Below are 15573 nucleotides of genomic sequence, written 5' to 3'. Positions count from 1 at the left end.
ACACCCTTGATGAAATCTGTCTAATAGAAAGGAGCCTGGTGTGACATGGTGGGTATACAAAGCTGAGAAATCCTAATTAAATCCTTGATTGATCTAATTGGTTTATCATAGCAATTTGCATGGAGATTTGCAGCCTCATTGGCCCTTGTAAAATGCCGTCACTTCTGTTCTTTCACGAGACAAAAGCATCTGATTTAATAGAAGCAGCCTGACAGTGAATAATAGTGTCAGCCATGTTTCCTAATAAAGATAATGTGGTTATGTGTGTGTGTGTGTGTGTGTGTGTGTGTGTGTGTGTGTGTGTGTGTGTGTGTGTGTGTGTGTGTGTGTGTGTGTGTGTGTGTGTGTGTGTTTCTGTTCTGCCTAGAAAGCACGAAAGGTTCTTAATGTTAAAACAGTGGACTCATTGCACTGCCAGTGCCCCAAGTCCTATTGAGGTGTCATCCACATTGGTCAAGTAGCTTTAACAAATGTTCTCATTCAGCCTACCCAAGGACGTGTAACCGACCCATATTAAACATTTACTAAAGTTAGTCTTTGCTTTCATAGGTGCAACGCCTGTACTGCTTTATGAACAGGTTCTTTGGCTATTTATAAAGTGAAGATGAGAGAGACCCTTTCTCAAGGCTTTGTTTTGGAGCAGCCATTTTTCCTTCTCATTAGCCGCAGAAGCAACAATGTAGTTTCATATTCATCTGTGGAGTTTATTTATGCTTTTATCTCTTTGGATCATTCATAGAAAGGGAGGGAAAGAAAGAGAGAGGGAGAGAGGCAGGCCCATGTTTGTTTTGGGCTGAAGAAGCCAACATGTTCAAAGGAGCTGGAAGGAGAAAGCACAGGGCTCCGCTTTAAATCATGACTGAAGAATCTGGCTCTCATTTGGATGGCAGCCAAACAAATTCCGACAACGAGATATTTTCTCGCTGAGGATTTCTGAGCATTCAGGACATATAGTACAAGAACTCAGCAGTCATTACATATTATTCATCTGGCTTCATAATTGAAGTTGGCTTTTGGAAGTTAATGAGTTTGTGCCTTCAGGGAATGAATGAGGTAATTTTAGGTCTAAAAGCCAGCAATGACAAAGGACCTACTCTGGCTTTCCCCGCCACCCTGTTTAACTGTGCGAATCGAGATTAGTTCAGGGGTCGACTTCTCCACAAAACCTTTCAGGGATCCAACAGAGCTTATGGAACAATGTCTGTTTCCCTCCCACCCACCCTCACTCACACTCATACGGAGTCCAGCATTCTCTCTCCCCGTCTGTCTTTGTGATTAATGCAACGTTTTCCCCTGCAGAGAATGAGGGTGAGATGCTTGCTTTCTTTCTCTTTTTTTTCTTTCTTCGAATTGCAACGGATTATGTGCCATTTTGAGGCTGGGAGTCCGATGGCATCCAAGCCACTCGAGCAAGCAGCGGGTCCATAGGGCTGGGGAGGAGTGGTGCGAGACCGGCCCGGGTCCACCGCTCAGCTGTTCTCTCCATTACGTTCGGCCACAGGCCTCTGGTTGTTTGTTTTACATTTATTTAGCATCAGAGGGAAGCCACCACACTGACATCCAGCTACCTACCCCCCCCCAACTTTGTGAGATTTGCAGGAAGCAGCATTTTGACAGCCAATCAGAGCCAACTTCACACCGAGAGCCTTGGCTCTATGAGTTAACTTTTTGGTGACTTCTTTAATATGCAGTCATGTCTGATCCAGGTCATGCTATCCTGCATTGATGCCAAAGGCCCGGAACTAGTTGAATGGGAGAATACGATTGTTGATGTCAGTAACCGTTTGTCTTAGGTATTATTGTAGTGAGAGGAGGAGGAGCAAGAGGTTTGTTTTCTTTCTTCTCACACACTGCTGCTGTGTGAGTCTCAATAACAAGGATGCTGAAAATAGAATTGATTAGGTTGGTATGAGTAGTTGTAATATTTTAGTCCTGTAAGTTGACTCTCAGTGCTGAGAAGCCTGCCACCTTGTGCCCAAGCAGTAGAATTACACCATCAGTATGAAGCATTGCAGAGTAAGAGGGTTGGCAGAGAATCAGCTTGGCTTCGTCCATGTAATTACATTCATTAGGACAAAAAGGACAAAAACAGACTCACTCTAAGTCTTGAATAACCCTTGCAGTAACAATAATTGTACATTAATAATCCACCTACAGAGTCTTTGTATTGTATCAGTTATTGTATACATGTTTACTTCATGGTCAGTTTTTCCATTATGATTTATGTATTTAATTGGGAAAAATCATCTTTGTTATTATATTCACGCTTAAGTAGCAGCCCACATATGGTTCAAATGTCAGTTTATGTAACACCTTTTATGACTCTGATAAATGTGTGCTGTGTATTTGTCTGTTACTGTGGCAACATTCAGTTGTCCGGGAGGTTTTTTTTTCTTCTCAGATGTGATCTTATGGGATTACGTAATGGTTATATAAACTAACAAAGCTGTTTGCTCATGCTATTTCAGTTGACAAAAGCAAGTGAAGTATTGATTGTGGGACCTTGTGCTAATAGCAGAGATAGGGAGATAGGGTTCCCAGTAGCACTGTGAAACGCCAGTAATTTAGCTTTGTGGCACAGCAAAATGAAAAACAGCTTCTGGACTTAACCAGCCAGCCTGTGCATTTCTTCGCACATGTGTGAGTGGTAAATAGAAATGAAATTTGCCTTTCAGTTCCTAGGCACAAAAACTGGAAAAAAGAAAAAGGAAGAGAAAAAAAAACCCATGAGGTCATTATTTTGAGGGCCACGAGTATGTGACATGAATTTAGAGCGGAGCCATTTTTCGCTGTCATCTGATTCAAGGGCTGCACTTAGCCAGATGCTGGCCGCCTATTTTGAATCCGACCTCCAAGTTTTGCAGTCTGTCTGTGGGCCAGTGTATGCAGAGCCTCTCAGTCCTGCCACGCATGTGCACTTGTAGTGGGGTGTTGTTCTTAAACAAGGCCAGCAGAGCATGGGGGGGGGGGGGGGGGGGGGGGGATGTGTGAAGGTGATTAGTTGGTGTGCCCTCCCTTGCAACACAGGGCTTCGCAGACCCCGCAGTGCAGAAAGAGTGACACTTCAGCCCTGCTTCCTGGCCCACTAATAGCCACATGCCCCCAGAGGATGCTGCAAATACACAACACAGCCCAAAGCCGCATGGTCTTGGGCCAACGCGGTCTCCCTGCAGTGGGCGTGCACTGCCACTCAACAGGCCCTGATAGGTGCAAAAGTGTGCCTGTCATCTGACTCCTGTAGCAGGATGGCATGTTAGCCACGCCTCGTATCAGTGGCCTACTTGTTCTGGAGAGCCCATTGAAGGAGACCTGCGCTTCTGTGACTTATTGGGACACCCCCACCACCTCCGACACTGCCCCAACAGCACGGACTTAAACAGCCGATGTGGCAGCAGGTGGAGAACGCAGGTGCTTAGAGTCATGGTGCTTTTTAAGCACCGTTATCGCTCGCAACCAGTGTTTTTTGGCATCCAGAAAACATTTTTTCGGGACTGGTCGCCATGGAAATGGCAGTTATGTAAGAGGCCAGATTAGAGGCCACAAGAACAGTGAGATGCTGCAAGAGAATCTTATTACCCACTCAGTTGCACTCACAGGGGAGATGGGCACACATACCATGGGGTACCCCATACCCACAACCACACGCAAACACACATACCCCATACCCACAACCACACGCAAACACATACCCCATACCCACAACCACACGCAAACACATACCCCATATCCACAACCACACGCAAACACATACCCCATACCCACAACCACACGCAAACACACATACCCCATACCCACAACCACACGCAAACACATACCCCATACCTACAACCACACGCAAACACACATACCCCATACCCACAACCACACGCAAACACACATACCCCATACCCACAACCACACGCAACCACATACCCCATACCCACAACCACACGCAAACACATACCCCATACCCACAACCACACGCAAACACACATACCCCATACCCACAACCACACGCAAACACACCCCATACCCACAACCACACGCAAACACACATACACCATACCCACAACCACACGCAAACACACATACCCCATACCCACAACCACACGCAAACACATACCCCATACCCACAACCACACGCAAACACACATACCCCATACCCACAACCACACGCAAACACACATACCCCATACCCACAACCACACGCAAACACACACGCTTTTCAACCAGGATGCCATCTCTGTTGCAATGCCCTTATCTGTCAGCATTATGAAGAGGCCTTTATTCTCTCCACGATTCCTAAAGTAATTACGCGTTTGAATTAATGATGGAGAACTGTTATGCATAAAAGAGTCACCCCATTGCGGGATGATTTCAATTTAGAAAAATTCATGTAGGCATACTAATCATTCAAAGGCCATGAATATATTTATTTGGCTTTAAAATATGCAAATGTGCCTGATTTGTCTGTCTAATAAGATCTATTCATACATGTATTCAAATTTGCAGCATTACCCCAAGCATGGTCTGGTCACGCTGATTTATTTACTCTTCCAGGTGGTTTGGGTACCTGATAAATACGCTCTAACCTTGAGACGTTGGCATGTGTTATCATGACATTACCCCATTGATTACAGAATTGGATTCATAAATTCAGACATTGATAATATTACTGTCAGGTGAGATATTGTCTGTGTGCCATCAGGTTAAACAAGCAGGCCTACTGCTTTGTTGATGCCAATGGTCATTATTGACCTATGACCTCTAGGCTTTGGGTTGACATTTCGAAGGTCCTGTTCGATGAGCACCAACTTGATGCATATATATCCTCCCCACTTCAGTCCTCCACCGAAGCCTTCATCTTCCTGCCCTTCATCTTTTGGAGCATGTCAAGAAGCCCAGAGAGGTGGCGACCTCGCCCTCTTGCAGTGAGGTCTTCTGGGAACATGGAGACAAGCGCGCATGCTCTTAGCCAGCAGGCTCACGCTTGAAGAGCCGCTTCCAGTAAGAGAAGGCTTCACCGAGTGAGCAGTAACGTCCTGCCGCCGATGGCGATGCTGCGTTTGTCCAGCCCCAAGCTGAACCCGGCCAGGCGGATCGGCCCGAAAAGAAGGACTTAAAATAACTCGGCACGGTCTGGGATTACAGACGGCTCCTCGGGCCACGCTCAGACTTCTCCTTCTGCACTCTGCCGCCATGCATCTTAAGGCCCCTGTTACTGAGAATGCAGTGGCCCCATCCAAGACAACTCTCGGTGTTTTTTCACCGTGTGGGAGTGCGATTACAGAGTCCAGTTCTTGAGTAGTAGTGGTGGTGGTTGGGGGGGGGGGGGGGGGGGGGGGGTCAGGCAAGAAAAAATAAAAGAAATCACAAGGGAGCTCATGATGCCGGGAGGAGTCCCACCGCCTGTGGGGTAGCCGTGCGGGCCAACTCTAATGGACTGACAAGCGGCGGCTGATGCGAAAGACTCACTCAGCATGCTGTCCTACTCTCCTGCCCCCCAAGTTTGCTGGCAGACCCTGCTATCACCGTTAGGTTAAACTCATGCTCAGAGATGTAATCATTCACTCCGGAGATGGTGTGCCGACAGCTGGTGGGGGTGGGGCGGGGTGAGGACTGCTGTTGCTCCGAGTTTCCGAGTACAGTAAATGGAATACTTTGCGCAGGCACTTGAAGGGGTTTTTTTTTTTTTTTTTGCGTCTCTGGAGCGAGTTCACATTAGGACCATCACAGCAGTTCTGGTTCATTTCCTGGTGAAATGGATTTCTGCGGCCCACTTTGCGACTGAGACGTGCCTGTTCCTGACAATCAACAAACTCGTTATTTATTATTTATCTTACCAGGGTGGCTGCAAAGGCCAGCCCATTGGGCTAGTCCCTTTCTATTGACACCCCCCCCCCCCCCCCCCCCCCACCACCAAAAAAAATAATAATTCTCTCATGATGTTTTCTCTTTTAGATCAGTTGTTCTCTCCCCCTCTACTCCCCCCACACCCCCTGTCCTTTCCCTCGCCCTGGTTCTCATAAAGGAACATTTAATTGCAGATTTCCTGTTCTTGGCGTAATGCCACTTACCAGCTGTATGGAATGTTGTTGCTATGCCGCTGTCTAGTTGCCAGCTGCTGAGCTCAGTAAGAACAACAAAAATACAAAAATTGAGGTTCTGCAGAACCTCTCAGCCTCTTAAAAGCTCCCCCTCCTCCTCTCCCTCTGCCTCTTTGGGTTCTAAGTTGGAAGAGAAAGATTTTCTCTCTTATTTATTTTCTGTTAAGTGAAAAAGGAAGGCACCGGTTACTTGGCATAGCCATACATGGACATGTGGTGAAAATGGTGGGGGGGGTGATGGCTTTGCTTTTGTCAGAATGTATTCACTAACTTCTCACCAGAGGCTATTTCTATTCTTATCTCAACACTCAAACATATGAAGTACCCACATATAAATACACAAATTAAGTCGTGACATTTGATATCAATTATCCCCTGGAAAACAAGGCAAAATGAGGTCAGTGTCAGCCTAATTTTGGCAATTATACACAAACTAAAAGGAGGAGTCATAAGACTGCTTACAGCTTATAGAGGGCTCCTGGGGGCTGAGGTGGGGGGAATGAGGTGGGGGTATATTGAAGATTTCAGAGGATTAGCTGCAAACAAGATAAGTCATTGTGCGCATTATTATGCCTCTATTATATAAACATGAACTGAAACATTACAGTGGGAATCAGGTATTTGGCAGCTGCCCGCTATTTTGATTTGACCGCGTGGAGCGAGCCGTTTTCCAGTTTTAGCAGCTGTAACATGTTTAAACTCTTTTGGTAATGGGATCTGAAGATGAATGTTCCCTCTGGGCTCCTGCTTAGCTCCGCCGCTGGCCGGCTGCCAAACCCCAGCCGGCAAAGCCCCCCACCCCCTGCACTCCACTCCACAACCCCTGTGTGAGCATGCTCAGTGTGTCCCTGCTCCGAGAGGCCTGGGTGGCTCACTGTTGAGTAAACACCCAGCCGAGCAAAATAGCGGAAATGAATTCCTTTGGAGATGCCTTTTAGATTTTATTAAACAGGAGGAAAAAAGAAGAGAAAGGGAATGAGAGAGAGTCCATGGAGGACGAGGCAGATTCCTGCTGTTTTGAGCGAGAAAGCAAGAAAAGAAGAAAAGCAAATGCATCTAAATAATTGAGACAGAGCGGGCTGTCATATTTAGCGCATCTCCAGTTCTGTCAGCTCCTCTTCGCTGTACCCAGATTACAACGCACAAAATGTAAAATGTATTTTGATTATGGCTGCCGTCTTCCAGGTGGATATTTATAATTCCGCATGCCTCTGACAGATCCCAGCCGGCCTCATTAATCACGGCGAGGCACATTATAAAAACTTCAAGCCTCACGGGGGGAGCGGTAGATTACAGCGCTGTGTATCACCCCGTCCAATTACCAGAGTCTCCATCAAGCTTCTCCATCAGCAGGAGACAGAGTGAGGCTGATAGTGGCGGCCTGGGTCTGTGTCCGCTCGCTTCACGCACAGACAAAGAGTAATAAGTCCTGCTGCACGTGTAATCGTACCTGTGTCCACTTGACTTCAGCTGGGAGAGGCAGGTACAGGTTAAAGAGTCAGGAGTGTGGAGAAACAGAACGCTATGGAATGGAATCCATATGTCGTCAGCTGCCAGGAACCGGAATGCTTTTAATTAGGATCAAGTGCATTATATCCCATTTGTCCCACATGCTTCACTGAGGATGAGGTATTTGTGTGTGTGTGTGTGTGTGTGTGCGTTTAGGTCTTCTGGGCAGATTCTCTGATCGTATAGGTATTCAGGTTCAGGAGGAGAGAAGAGTGGCGGAGTTCTCCCTCCCCACTCACTAAGTGAATACATGGTCCCTGTGATCAGTTGGCATTCTCTCTCTATGTGTGTCTCACAGCACACTCTCTATGTGCTGTCTCACCTTCAGTTTTTAAAGATCCTGTGACTTTTGATGTAAAATGGAAATATGCTAATATGAGAGAAATTACCAAATACAGAATAATAAATATTTGCTCATTTGCTTGCTTGGAAAGTGTGACAGATGATTCCAATGTCAGCACAGAATATCATTCTGAAAATATCAAACTATGTTACTTTTGATAGCAGCTGTTATCAGTGGACAGCTCTGGGGAAATAGAGATCTCAGCATACTAAATGTTTTGATTGAGAAAGCAGATGCATTTTCTTGGAACTCCTCATCCGTCATTGTTCCAGAGAATGAAGACAGGGCTGTTTAATGTGGTGAGAGAGCGAGGCAGAACACAAAGGCAGTCAGTGAGTCAGTCTGTGGTATCTGGGCCAGAGTGCTAAACCTGTCTTCCTTCCCTTCTCCCTAGGCTAATTCTGCCCTATGAAAGATACACGAAAGGAGAGGAGGACAAACCACTACCCCCCATCAAACCCCGAAAGCAAGAGGCCGGCTCCCAGGAGGGAGGAACCAAGACAAAGGTCCCGGCCACCAAGCGACCCAAAGATGACCAAAATTCGAAGGGACGGAATGAAAAGGATGCCTCGGCCAAAGTCCCCGAGCCGGTCAGTCCCCCCCAGTCACGCACTGAACCCCAAGATGCTGCAAAGCAACTCTTTCTTTTTCAAAACATGCAAAGGGTGGGGGGTATGACAGGCCACTTCAGGCTGACCGCCTTTTGTCTCTTTAACAAATAAGCCGTCAAATGCCTGTAAGAATAGTGCTGTCAGGAGCAGCTGGTTTTAACATAATTATTTGAGCTGAATCGTAGGCTCTGACCGCTGTGCCACAGCGTGGTAAATCAAACAGTATTTCCCTGCCTCACTGACTCCAGGCGAATTTTTACGCTTTGCCTGATTCTGTTATACTCTCCCTGTGAACCTCTGGACCGGAGAACAGTGGGTGCTCAATCTCTCTCTCACTCTCTCTTTCTCTCTCTCTCTCTCTCTCTCTCACACTTTCAGCCTTCTAGTTTTGCTTCACAAATCAAGTGAAAAAAAAGATCATGGCCAAGTTACTGTTATTGACAAGACCTATTGTGCTCGTAGCAGCTCTGAGGAGAGTGCTGCGGTGGAAATGCCTGCTATCACATCTGATCAGCCATTCTATGCCAAATGAACAGATTCCATATTTTAGCTCTTGTATAAACCGCGGGCTTATTTTTATCCCTGAAAAAGCCAATAAATCCATGGTGATTTGCAAATGTCTTTCCAGTTAAGCAAAAACATGAAATAAAAGGGCTTGCGAGCCGTGACTCTGCGAGGGGAATGAAAATTGAGTTATTATTTTCACATGAATAACCAAATGATTACAGAGAAGATGAAAGGAGCGCTTGAATTTTTCTCTTGAAGTGTCAGATTTCGACACGTTTCAGAGGCGCTGTGCAGCGCATTCACTTCTGCTGCGCATGAAATGAGTGATCGGCTGTGGGGTAGAAACAAAGAGGACTGTTGTAGGGGCTGACTGCTTTTCCAGTGGCATGCCTAGCTCATCTGTCTGGTATGTTCTGTAATTTGAAAGCCCTCTCCAGATAATTGATTGTACATTGTACGAGGGAGAATACGAAAAAGGAATTCTCCATTTGAGGCAAAGCCTGGGATTGAGGGGGTATTTGGTGGGGGGCACAACATTTCAGCCAAAGTTATAGATCTCAGATGTAGGAGAAATTTTGAGAGGCAGATGCTGGGATTTGTCTCATGTATCTCATGTAAGTGGAATATAATCAGGACATGTACAAATATAGGCATGCTGCTCTGGTAAGAATCAGAGCATTGTAAGCTCTGTTAATTCAGTCCTTCCTCAGGCACCAAAGACAATCAGGGCTATTGAGTGATACGTGCCTGGCCAACAGGCAGTCACACCCCATTACGACTGTGTAATCTTGGCTGTTACTCACCACCCTCTAAGACCCCCATTCGGCATTGTATTAAGGGCATGTCGGAGCAAAGCCCCTGGGGCCAGAGACTCAGTGATCCTGCAGGTCAAGGGTGATCAGCTTCACAATGCCTAATGTGTACTCACACTTTTCATCAGCAGAAAAGACTTACAAAAAAGGTATGAGTGTATTCAACTGCCAGATATACCCTGCCAGATATAGTGCCATACGAACTGTGCAAAAGTATGCGTGAAATTGGACACCAGATAAGGGTATCATTCCTTTTCCACATCTACAAGCGGTACCTGCTGTTGGCGGAATGTGATGCACGCTCAGGCTATTATTCACAAGTGGTCGCATATTTATCTGGGTTGAGTAGGGGAACATGTTAAAAAAGACGAGGCAGAGCTTTTCTTGACACCAACTCATGTCAAACATCTGCGCATTTTTCCCGCCGATGCCGGTAATGAACGGATGGAGTCAGGCCTGTTTCTGCAGCAGAGCCATGTGGCTCGTGTTGTAGCACAAACGCGCTCACCACCCGCGTCTTGACGTTCGCCCACCGCGCACAACCTGGATGGTGGCGTGGGGAGCTTTAGGCTGTCTGCACATCGGCTGTCACTCTCATTCTGAGCAGCTCTGTGCATACGCTTCGTTGTCTTCTTCCTTATACAGTGTTTCTGTGATTTTGGAGCTTGTTTGTTTACTAGTGAAATGGAGGAGGTGGTTCAGCAGCGTTTATACAACCTCGCTTAGATCCCATTTATAGAGAGTGTCTTTTTTTTTTCCTTCACTGTTTCACATTAAACTAAAGAGGAATACACTTGAGAGGCTAGCATTGTCGTGTCAGTTAAATATTCAGCTTAGCTCCTGGTGCAGTCGACAATCAGGTCATCCTTCAGCCGGCAAGGATTCGCACGACTTGTATGCACCTATCGAGGGCTTAGATGTCATCTGTTTGTAAATGGAGCTCACGTTTTGTTCTTGGCGTTGGCCACAAGGGAGCAGATTGTGCTGAGCTTATCCCTCCTGGAGGGCCTCTGTTGAGAGATATTTTGCGAGAGCTTGAGGGTGAACCTGCATGAATTAGCATAAAGAGTACAGTATGGTTAGATTGTGCAGTACTGCAGCACAAAGCTCAGTGATTAAACAGCTTTTTGTTTCCATGCGTGTCTGTGTCTCCAGGGTGTGGAGGACGTAGAGGACAAGGAGCAACCTCAGGAGGAAGTTCTGGCAAAGCAAGCGATGCAGAGATCCCAGCTTCCTGTACAGAGGGAGGGCGAGGTGAAGAGTCCAGCCACAGAGGATGACGGCGATGTGGCACTGGTCATCAAGGAGGAGGAGGAGAAACCGGCACTCCAGAAGACTTCCTGGGATGGTGGCCCACATGAACCAGTCAATCAGAGCAAGCATGCATCACTTCCACAGGACAGCACACCACTCAAGTCAGAGGACTCTGAGGTGTTTCCAGCTGCTGCCTCGATGCCACTACACCACTCACACCCCCAGCCTCACGCACAGGACCAATGGCAGCATGGGACAGCAGACCACAAGGCTCCTCCACAAACCCAGGCTGAACAGACCGGGACAAAAGACAGCCAGAACCATGTGGGAATGGTGCTACCCACTCTAAAGCAAAGACCTCCACAGCCCATCCCTGTGCCAGAGATTCCAACCGAAAGGGCTGAGCTCCCCACCAAAGAGGAGAGTTTCAGCTATCACCCACTACTCTATCCTAGGGGCAACCCTGGCATCATGTCCCCCTTAGCCAAAAAGAAGATGCTGTCCCAGGTCAGTGGCACTAGCAGGGCTAATAGTTTCCCCTTCGGTCCTCCACCTCCATTAGTCAACAAAAAGGCATCAAGTAGAAGCACAGAGGAAGCAGCTGCCGGGCAGCAGGGCCCAGAGGTCCCTACCGCTGCAAACGAGTGTGTGGTGATCAAGCGTCCATCTGTCATCCAGCATGCTCAGAGCTTCAAGCCTCGAGGCAGCGAGGACAAGAAGCCTTCTGTGGAACCCACCCAGAGGGAAGTGTGTGGAGAGGGGGAGTCGTACCCTTCAGAAAACCCCCAGCACCAGCCACTACACCAGCCCCAGCCGAGCCCTACAGCAGAGTCCTACATGCCAAGGGCCAACTCTCACTCCAGCATGGAGAAGTCTATAGAGATCCCTCGTCCTGGGCAGGCACCCAGCTTCCTCAGTGACTTCTACTCCTCTCCACACCTGCACAGCCTCTACAGGCAAACCGAGCACCATCTGAGCAAGGAACAGCTGAGCAAGTACCTGAACAGAGATACTTACCCACGGGACTGTGAAGCCACACATGGTTTCTCCCAAAACCAGCACCCTGACAGTGGAGGCCTGACTTACTGTGCTCGATTGAATCATAAAGAAAAGGGCCTTCCCATTGAAAGGGTGACAGAGGAGCAACCGACAGACCTGAGCCTCCCAAAGCCCACTCCACACAAACTGCCCCACTCCACTTCATCTCTCTGCGGCCTCCCACATTCCATGATGCAACAGGATGTTAAAAGCACTCCTCTCTTCCAGGCTGGCAACAATCAGAACTCGAGCCTAGACTACCACCCCAGAGCCTGCCGTGTCCCTCCAATGACTGTGTCCACTCCCAAAAAGGTGGTTGAACCCCAATCCAAAGCACACAACATCCGAGGAGAAGAGACGATGAGTTTCAAAATTGAGGAGATGGCTCGGCCTATCCTGAGCACCAAAAGCAGCCCACAGAACGTCGGCGCTGCACGGCCACTGAAGAGGAGCCTGGAGGAACTAGAGAACGGACCCACGGAGAAGAAGATCCGGGCCGTGACGCCCATGCACTGCTCCACACCGAGAGACATCGTGGTGAAGGTCCGGACCCCAGAGCCCGACAGTGAGTCGATGAAGCCGGCAGAGCCGGCCCACCCGGTGCACATGAACAGCTACGTGGCTGAGGGACACAAGTTCCCACTGCCCTCGCCCATCTTCCCAGGGCTGTATCCTGGGGCTTTTGTATCTCAGGTACAGGACATGTGTGACAGCCTGGGCCCCCACGTCCCCCCTGGATACTCTCATCCACTGCAGTACTTGAAGAACCAGGCTGTCCTTTCTCCACTCATGCCCCCCTTCGCCATCCATTCCATAATGATGCAGAGACAGTTCCTGGCCCAGGCGGCCAACCCAGCCCACTTGTACAGACACCCAATGGGGACTTCGTATGGGGACATTCTCCACCATGGCCTCTACCCCATGTCAGCCCTCAACCCCCAGGCGGCTTTCAGCCCCCCTCAGCTCTCCTCGGTTCATCCCAGCACCAAACTTTCCTAGATAGAGTGACCAGACATGCCTCCAGCTGGAGAGGCCTAGCAGACACTCCAGACTCACACCCAAATGGTCTCTCTTCCCAGGAAGCATGGCCTTGCTGTCTACCACACGGCTAGCATTGTTCTGTCAATGCTTTAAAAAGAAGTCCGTTTCTGTTATTTGTCCCTTCTTTTGCCACTTAATTTTATGATTTGCACATTTCTTTGAACACGGTCCAGCTAGGTTGATTGTGTCTTGTTCTCGCCACACTGTTTGCAGTTGTCAGTTGTCTGGTTTCATTAAGTGTTGCCTTGGCACGGATGCTGGAGTTGGTGAAGGGTATTATGTCCCGATGGAGGAGCAGTAACTCTCACTGAACTTCCAGGGCACTAAAAGGATACAAACAAGGCGAGTGACAAATCAAATCAATGCAATCGTAGCAATGCTATTTCAATCAATCTGCAGAACTCCGGTTTGAAACACTATCGTAACATAATGCAGGAGTGCTGCTTGGTGAACTGTTGTACTTTTTACGTATTAATCCTTACTGTGCATCTTTTTTATGTATCAGTGTGGTAGTTTAGTGTGTTCATATTTCAAGCCTGCAAGGGTTAAACTAGTAACATCTGAAACTTGTTTAATCCACAAGAATCACAAGAGATCAGAACATTGCAGTTTGGTGTGTTACACAGTTACATGTAAATAAAACTAACTAAGCTTTCCTTGAAAGAATCTTAAACTTTGACGATAAAATGTGAGTTAGGTTTCACACGCTTTTCTGACCACCATCCACTGGCATCCCTTCAGTTCCTCACACACAGTGACGCTCCCTCCCATTTACCAGGGCAATGTGGAATGTGTTTGTCAAATGTAGGGCCGAGGTGCTTGTACATAACCTTAGCGAACTGAAAACACTTTGTATCATATTCACTGGCTACTGTAATTTCTGACTGCGCTGAACCGCGAGTTCCAAAATGGGATTGGATGACTTCGCTTGTGACAGGATGAATTTCCATGTCCAGAACTACTTTCTCGTGTCAGAAAATGGCTTTTGTCTTTACAGCCACACACTTGTGATCACAGTTTACTCAGAGAAATTCCTTTCAGGAAATTTGCCCGAGTTTGAGACCAGGGATGCAGGGATGGTGAGGGGGGAGATTTAGGAGCACTTAGTGAAGCACACACATAAGACCCTTGCTGACTGTTTCTGCTGAAAGATGTATAGCAGTGGTTGTTCAAAGTTGCATAAAGTATGTTTGGGGGGAAAACTGTATTGGCAGTGGTCAGTTCATAACAATTGTGTGTTAAATGACCTGTAACACAAGAAAAAGGTTGACAGTAGAAAACAAATTATAATTTTTTTGCACAAAGGATTTTGGAAAAGTACCAACATAATTTGAAAGTGACACAATCTTCCTAGGGGTAATCAATTTTTTATATGTATTAGTAGGAGAAATTAAACTTAAAAGTTCAAGAAATGTATTTGCTCCAACACCGTTTGGAGTAGCACTCAAGGTTGCTATGTAACATTTTTAATAAGAAATAAACAGTTTTATAACTTAAAGTCTATACTTTATCCAGACCTGCTGTGTGTTGGCTATAGGGGTGGATTATGAATAAAAATTTATATCACTGTATTTTTCAAGATGATAACAATATGGTATCAACATATACTACAAATTATTATATTTTATATGCCCTTCAAAACTAATAACTCATAATACATCTTAACTTACAAGGCTAAAACATGAAAGTGAGTAAACTGCAGTAGACCTCTTGCTTTTTTGCATTTTCTTGTGCAAATGGATGTTTACACTTGAGGTAGCACTGTGCAAGCATGAAACATAAACAGAGGTATTTAATCAAATAAACTCAAGTACTTGGGGAAATTAAAATAATTACTGTTATGTTTTAATGTTTTAATTACTGTAATGAAACATGTTTCCCTGAATTCAAAAAGTGTGTTTTTCCATCAGAATAAAGTATTACTTGGACAGGATTAGTTTTCCAGACATGTATCTGTAAAGTAATTTTACCACAAGACTTCTGTAATGTTTATGACATATGGCAGAAGGAAATCTCAGCACAAATTACAGAGATGAGAGTGGCTACCACTTCTTTATTTTCAGATCAAATGGTGGCTACACGATATATGCATTGCCAACACAAAAACAAGTCCATGTGTAATAGGTACCTTTTACTGGTCACAGCTGGCCAAGACAATATTTTTGCATGAAATATTAATGAAACATTATCTATCTAGAGTTATTATGAACCAGCAGCATCTTCAATGCAAAATGGTGCTATTTTGAACATTAGCAGGCTACATTTATGTAACAGAATTCACCTAAAGCTAACTGAAGTGTCGCTCCCCAGATAGGCCTTTGGCAAGTGTATAACACAAGTAAAGTGAGAAAACTAATTTTCCTCATGATATG

The 15573-nt window shown here is 46.5% G+C and overlaps 1 protein-coding gene across 1 annotated transcript in view; it reads left to right on the top strand.

The window, feature by feature from the left end:
- arid5b (AT-rich interaction domain 5B) overlaps nt 1-15134 on the top strand; it is a 70428-nt gene extending 55294 nt beyond the window's left edge. The window contains exons 9-10 of the mRNA XM_077000591.1: nt 8333-8528; nt 11024-15134. Of these exons, the coding sequence (XP_076856706.1) occupies nt 8333-8528; nt 11024-13159 (2332 nt within the window). The 3' untranslated portion in view covers nt 13160-15134. The remainder of the gene's footprint in view (nt 1-8332; nt 8529-11023) is intronic.
- Nucleotides 15135-15573: the final 439 nt, after the last annotated feature.

The sequence above is a fragment of the Brachyhypopomus gauderio genome, chromosome 3, assembly GCF_052324685.1.
Source record: "Brachyhypopomus gauderio isolate BG-103 chromosome 3, BGAUD_0.2, whole genome shotgun sequence".
NCBI classification, from domain to species: domain Eukaryota; kingdom Metazoa; phylum Chordata; class Actinopteri; order Gymnotiformes; family Hypopomidae; genus Brachyhypopomus; species Brachyhypopomus gauderio.
Note: the sequence above shows the minus strand (reverse complement) of the source record. Positions and strands in the feature narration are given on the sequence as shown.